Source organism: Ipomoea nil, unplaced genomic scaffold, assembly GCF_001879475.1.
Source record: "Ipomoea nil cultivar Tokyo-kokei standard unplaced genomic scaffold, Asagao_1.1 scaffold3050, whole genome shotgun sequence".
Lineage (NCBI taxonomy): Eukaryota > Viridiplantae > Streptophyta > Magnoliopsida > Solanales > Convolvulaceae > Ipomoea > Ipomoea nil.
The window spans coordinates 52,859-60,119 of record NW_017619478.1 but is presented as its reverse complement, the minus strand read 5'-3'; the positions used below and the strand labels follow the sequence as shown (position 1 = coordinate 60,119).

General features: G+C 34.7%; 1 protein-coding gene across 1 annotated transcript; it reads right to left on the bottom strand.

The window, feature by feature from the left end:
- Window positions 1-1,680: 1,680 nt before the first annotated feature.
- LOC109163906 (F-box/kelch-repeat protein At3g23880-like) lies at window positions 1,681-2,802 on the bottom strand. The gene has a single exon (XM_019312627.1). It carries the CDS (start codon window positions 2,800-2,802, stop codon window positions 1,681-1,683), a length of 1,122 nt encoding a protein of 373 aa, XP_019168172.1.
- Window positions 2,803-7,261: the final 4,459 nt, after the last annotated feature.

The following is a 7,261-nucleotide window of genomic DNA, read 5'->3' as shown; positions in this document are numbered from 1 at the left end:
GTTCCGGTTTATGAACCAACGGTTCTGATTGGAACCGTCCGTTCTAACCGAACTTAAAAAAAAAAGTGAAAAAGTGAGACCATTGCCTCTTTGGCCTTTGCACCACTGCCCACTGCCCAATGTGGCAGTGAGGTAGTATGCTGCAAGCCTATGGCCTGCAGCCATCATTTTAAATTTTTTTTTTCGGTTTGGAACCGGAACCGTCTGGTTCCGAATCGAAACCGTCGGTTCCGGTTCCTTTATTTCACAAACCTTAATCGGAACCTTATTTGTTCCAGTTAGGAATCGGAACCGGAATGAACGATTCCGGTTCGGTTCTGGTTATTACAGTGATGATTACGTTTCGAACCGCCGTGGTCACCCCTACCCTGAGTTTAGCTAAGTTTGCTATACTTTTCTTGTATAAATTGCTTATGTCATAACTTAGATAAATCATGTTCTATTCTTACAAAACTCTTGTAACATTATTATATTAATCCACTCAATATTATTATTACAATTCTCTCTTTTTATCTTTTACTACTTTACCCCATTAATTTATGCAAATTTATTGATTCGTCCATGAATGGGTCATTTTGTTCCATCAAGATGAATTAAATCATATAAGGAAGTTAATTCATAAAATCCATAAGGAAATTAAATAAAGGAGTATAATATATATACGAAGCTCCCGATATGCATTTACAGAAATTAGAATGGAAATCTGCCTAAATGCAATTAATGTGATTATAATGGAATTACATTGTGAATTTGTGATGGATTTATGAAACCAGGTTACATCATGAAACGGGTAGGATATACAAAAAGGGGATAGGAAAATTATAATAATATTATTGTTATTAATTGGAGCCTTAAGTTCAAAAGATTATATACGGGACTCGAGATTATAATTCAAGGAATAGATAAATAATAAATAAAGGAGCCCAAATAAAGAGCTAGGAATAAAGGCAAATTAATTGGAACATGAATAAATGTATATTTCTAATATATTGAATGTACATTATTTGTGTACTAAACGTTTATTATTTGATAGTATATACCAAATAATGTATCATTAAAAAATGAATCTTTAGTATAATAAAAATGTACTTTATGTAACCGAACCCAATTGTCAATGTTAGAAGTCATGATAGCACGGGGCGCGGTTGACACGATGGAGAGCGCTCGACGCCCACTAGCAACACTACTGTAGCTCGAGGAGTTCACGAGACCCTTTTTTCGGCCGGTAGGGACCACTGGCCTTGAGACCACCCCCGCCCCTTTGCGGTAAGTTGGTAAACCCCATGGATCAACCTACCCCTCTATGCTCAACATATATTCCATCCCACCCCCCCCCCCCCTTCACACTCTCTCTGTATCGCCTCACACCCAAGTCCGTAATGGATGGGTAGTTAATATTATGGCCCAAAGTCACAACCCTTTACACTAAAATGCAATAAAATTTAACTTAGAAACATTTCTATCTTACCTGTGTTGCATTCACACAAATCTATAGTACACCAAACATGGCTAGGAAAATTTACTTCACAAAGCTCATACACAAATGATACAATAAAAAATTAATACTATTTTATACTTAATTCAACACGATTATAAAGCCATTGATGAACTCTAAATCAACCCATCAAAAAGCAAAATTTTCTTCCTCCTTCTGACATGAACAATTAATTTACAGACCGATCATGGTGAAACAAGGGTGTCCACATAACTAGTAACCATATAATCAAGATCATAGGGGATATTAAAATTCTTACCCCTTCTAGCGTTAGGTCTATGGAGCTTCAACTGATGCCCAACCATCATTAGAATATCACCATTTTTCGAAACATGTACAATTGCGAGTTTAGCATTACACAGAGCCATGTATGTCGTGTTCTCTGAACCCCGGGGAAGTGGATGATGAACTGGTAAGTTTGAAATGCAGACTAGTTTAGTCCATGATTCTTCAACTCCAAACTCATTCATCACCCAAACTTCCATTTGACGTTTGAGATGAAAACCTGCAAAAAGCAATCCTCTTGACTCACCTACACAAATGGCAGCCCCATGTTCATGGCTGGGTAACGCTATAGCTTTGGCTGTTTCGGTGGTTAAACTAAAAGAAATTATATTCCAATTCCAGTCACTGTCATCTAAGTTGTTATTGCACCAGTTGAGACTACCACTCACAAACACAACAATTCTGGGATAAACAAACCCACTACTAAACCCTCTATCACATCTTTTCCATGTCCCAAGCTTAAAACTATACACCAAAACCACATATTCATCATCACCATTATTGTCACCATAATAAGCATAAACAACCTTGTAGTCGTCATTATGCATGTCGTATCCAAATCCAAATATGCTTATGTAGCCGAACCGCCATACGTCTGGGATTGTCTTGACGTTTCCATTTAATGAAGGGTTCCAAATCATTATTTGATACGGTTTAGCACGAAAGCAAAAGAGCCCATTGCAAGAACCCAAAAATTCAAAACCATCTTCAGGGATTAAGACCGAGCGGTCATTTGTAATAAACTTTCGAAATGATGATTGCTTGTTTTCTGTAATAGAAAACAAGGACATATAGCTAATCCGATTTACACTGCTATATGTCATGACCTTAATATCCTTTTTCGAATGAAAATTTAAGTGCAATTTGACAAATTCTGGAGATGATATTAAAGCACGCCAAACTTTTGAAACACACCTAAATTGCAGTAGAGATTTCACAGGCAGCCTTTTAAGGATTTCTGTGATTATATCTTGATTCAAATTTTGTTGTTGCATATGGCGCTTAGGAGTAGGGAATGACATCCTGATTGTGTGTCTTAGATAAAAATTCCTTTTGTTATCTGAAAATAAAAAAATATATATATAATTAATTATTTTAACCCAACTCTGATCTATTTCTCACTATATCCACAAGAAATTTAAATGTGAGTACATACAAATCGAATAAAAGACATACAAATTACAAAAAGAAATCCAATAAATATTGCTAGTGTTACATCATTGATTAATTTCAGTATGTATAGTATTAGAGAATTAGTTTAACTATATATATATATATATATATATATATATATATATATATATATATATATATATATTCACTTCACTTATTTTTATAGCATTACCTTCACCCACCTACCTAACCATCAAACACCATCTACCTACCCCTACCATCACTATTTCCTATATTCCTATAATATAATCACATTCTTTTTACGCACCATAACCTATTTATTTATGCCTACTAGCTATCACCTACCTATTTAATCCATCCCCAACTATCAATGCTTTACAACTGTCTACTTACCCATTACAGCATATGCATCTATTGCATTCATATTTCTTTTACTTCTTTTACTATTATTTCTAACTCAATCCCATCTACCTAACCACAACTCCATATATAAAAACTTACATACTTACAATATTACTTGATACTTTTATCAATTGTCACTACATTTTTATTTCTCTATGAGGAAAAAAATAGTGCAAATTTGTTTCCTATTTTACAAATTAATAAATAAATAGATTTGAACTCATTTAATAGCTTTCTAATGAAAATGAATACTTGAAACTTTTTTTTGTTGTGCGCGCGCGTGTGTATATATATATATATATATATATATATATATATATATATATATATATATATATATATATGTATATATATATATATATATATATATGTATATACATACATACAAATAGAGAGAGCTGAAGAGAGAGATAGAGATAGAGAGAGAGAATTATATCAAAATTGCTCAAAAGCTATTTGAAGTTTGGTAGGTTTTTCTTCTTTTTTTTTTTTTTGGTAATCTCTTTCTCACTTTTAATGGCGGACAAGTTTGTAAATGCGGGTATTTTATGTAATGGAAGATTATGAGTTCAAGCCTCAGTGGAGGCGTTATTGGTTCTTTGTGTTTCAGTAGGTTGAGAAAGTATATGAACAGATACTACAATGTAATAGAGCCAGTAACTTTCAAAAAAAAAAATGTAACAAAAATTTAGAAAAAATAGAAAATGTATTCAATAAAACATGTTTCGAAATGAATTTGTCAATGTTTTCACAATTTCAATTTCATTACAAAGAAAACAATTTTTTTGTTGTTCAAATTAAATGAAACATACATCTAGGCTTCTAAAAATATTTCAAGTCTTATAGCTAGTAAAGGGGATGAGACTAGAGATTACCTTCTCAATCTAAGGAGTTTCGATGACGATTGAAGAGATCGGGTTGATAGATGTATAGAAACCTTTTTTTTCCAATCGAGAGATGAGAGTCAAAAGAAATTGACAGCGCGAGAGAAGATTAAAGTGAGAGGAGACAAACTTGAGAGAAAGAGGATTTCGTTGCGGCTGAGAGAGAGAGAGAGAGAGAGAGAGAGAGAGAGAGAGAGAGAGAGAGAGGAGGGTAGACGGAGAGGGAGAGGGAGAGGGAGGGAGAGGGAGGGGGAGAGAGAGGGAGAGAGAAGGGAGAGGGTAGATGGGAGAAATGGTAACGGACAAATAAAGCGTTACGGTTAGACAGAATTAAATTGGGTGGGCCAACCGAAAAAAATTTCCTTTAGAGAATTTTGTTTATTTGTTTGTTAATGTAGAAAAGCTAAGGAGTGTACAACATGGAAATGTAGAAAATGGAAATTGAACAAAAAAATCTGTACAGAGTAACCCTTAAAGTATATTTGGTTTACATAATTGAGTTTTGAGGAAAAAGAATAATATTCAATAGGGAATCAAAAAGCCAGATATAGATTATGAATTAAATTCCATTTTTGGTTATTGAAATGTATATATTTTAGGAATTGTATTTAGGTTTTGGTTCGTTTTAGAAATAGAAATTATGTAAGCATTCAAATTATTGAAATGCCCTATATAATAAAAGATATTTATTCTCAAGGATAGCATATTCTGGTGAATAGTATTTTTCAAGAATATATAAACTTAAAAAATGATCGAATAAGTGTACTCATAAAAATTCTATACCATTCTAAACATATTCAACGAATCAAACATGTTGTTAGTCTTTTAGATTCATGTGTGTTTTATTCTTCTTTAATTTGTTGAATCTTTTGTTAGCAATTAGGCATTCTATTACTTTTGATACATCACTTACGATTTTTTGGTCCAGGCAAAGCATAGAATTGGAAAATATAATTTGTAGTAATAATGAGAACATGGGGTTTTAGAGGAAGGTGTTAGATAGTGACTACCATTCAGCGTCTTGAAAGTGTGTCTTTGATATTTGGACAAGTACCAAACTTAAAGGGATATACAAGACATTGAATTAAAAGAATGAGAAGATGATGATGACCCAGACATAAGTTGTACCGGTCTTTTATAATCTCTAAGGAACTGTTGCTCTAATTCATCAAATGTTTTAGATCGTGGGCCGGGATGTGCCATGAAATTTTGAACCACATCATGACATGACTCCATGTATGAAACCTTTGTATGATCACACGTGGTTTACCCCAAGCCGTACATAGGCAGTACTATATGTTGGCATGCTCATGCTTGTGTTCAAGGCAAATAGCATAGTGTAGGCTAATCGCGCAAAGCACATAACCCCTGTGTAAGGTTTGCGACATGGCTACACCTCTAGCCTTATCTCATGCCCTACCTTCTACCAGATTAACGATAACCACATCCTAATTAAGAGCATGAACAACCTGAGAAAAATAGGGAGAAATACCTAATTCACGATGTCATCCAAAATGCGCGTTAGAATTAAAGATCTTTCGACCTAGAATTAGAGCAAGAGATTGCCCCACTTTCATGACGCCTCAATCCCAAACTCTTAAGCTCAAAGGCATTCTTGGGTCCCACTTTTCCCCCATATGCAAAATCTACATAACCAGCACTTAGGAAAGGGATTAATCGCTAATCCAAACTCCATATCGAACTACTCACACTTCAAAAAGAGGAACAAGTAAAAAGCACAAATGAATATTAAGAACATTATTGTAGAGGAAATAAAAGAAAGAGTATGGAAAAGCTTCTCTATGTAGATGCAATGTTGAGGTTGAATTCGACTTCAATCCGAGATTAAAAGATTGGAAAATGTGTTGATTATATGTAATCTAAGCTAGTCTAGCCCTAAAAGATGAATGTAAATAAAGGGAAGCCGATTGAAACTATCTAGCGTTCGCCTCCCCCAAAATACAACATAGAACATGTTTAAATACTGTTCAGATTACCCATAGTGGCAAGACCAAGGGCATGGTCGTGCCTAATTCGGCCTAAAATGAAGTGCACACTGCCTCCATTTGGCATGACCTAAAGCATGGTTGTGGAAAATCTTTCAAGAACGGCCTTGACCTGGTGGCCATGCTAATTCTCCTAGTGTGCTCCTCATTCTTCGTTTGTTGCGCCATTCCTTTTTGAACGGGTTCTTTAACTCCAAAATTGACCAGAAATGCCCCAAAATACTTCCCTCTGTAATTTTTGTGAATAAATATGCCTAAGACAATAAAGCAAACAAATAAGTCTAAATACACACATGATTCGGGGAACTTTATATTATGCACAAAATAGGCTAAAGTATAGAGTAAAATATAGTTAAGAATATGTTTTATCAATATGCGTACAATGGAAGAGGCAGTCTACAACATAATTAGAGATGAAATGCACTCTAAAATTTATAACTTTAGTCCCTTAGAAGAATTCTTGATCCAAAAAGTTTCTATGTTGAACAAGAAGAAAACAGCTAAAGAATAAGGGCCTTCTATCCATGACGATGACGGAGATAATTATGATCAATGAAATCTAGAAGCTACCAACCATCTCTCCAGAGCTCAACATGAGTCAAGCCTAACTGTGGTGCCTGGACAGTCTTCCATGTCAATGGTTGAAGGGGGGCACAAGCTGAAGTTACTCTGGAAGGAAATGAATAGAGAGATCAGAAGAAGTTGGTCCGAAAGGAATAGTAGTTGTTCCAACAGTTGTTCCGGAAGGAGTGGAGAAATCATAAGAAGTTGGAGCCACTATTGAAATTTCGGAGGCAAAGGAGAATCTGGAAGGAGAAGAACAACCAGAAGAAAATGTTCAAATCTCATCCAATAACGTTATCGATGAGAGATAATTTGCCAATGACTCTATCAACCTGGTGATTGACTAACTAGAAGGAACTAAGAGAGGTGTAGAAGAACCTAAGTTTCCTAAGGTTGTGGATAAAGTTGTATAGGGTACTGAACCAATAAAAAGGGCTAAATTAGAGAAACACCCTATATACCAGTACAAAAAGATTCCAATAAATATTGCT

Excerpts from the sequence above, each read along its gene's own strand:
- LOC109163906 (XM_019312627.1), bottom strand. The coding sequence starts at position 2,802 with ATGTCATTCCCTACTCCTAAGCGCCATATGCAACAACAAAATTTGAAT.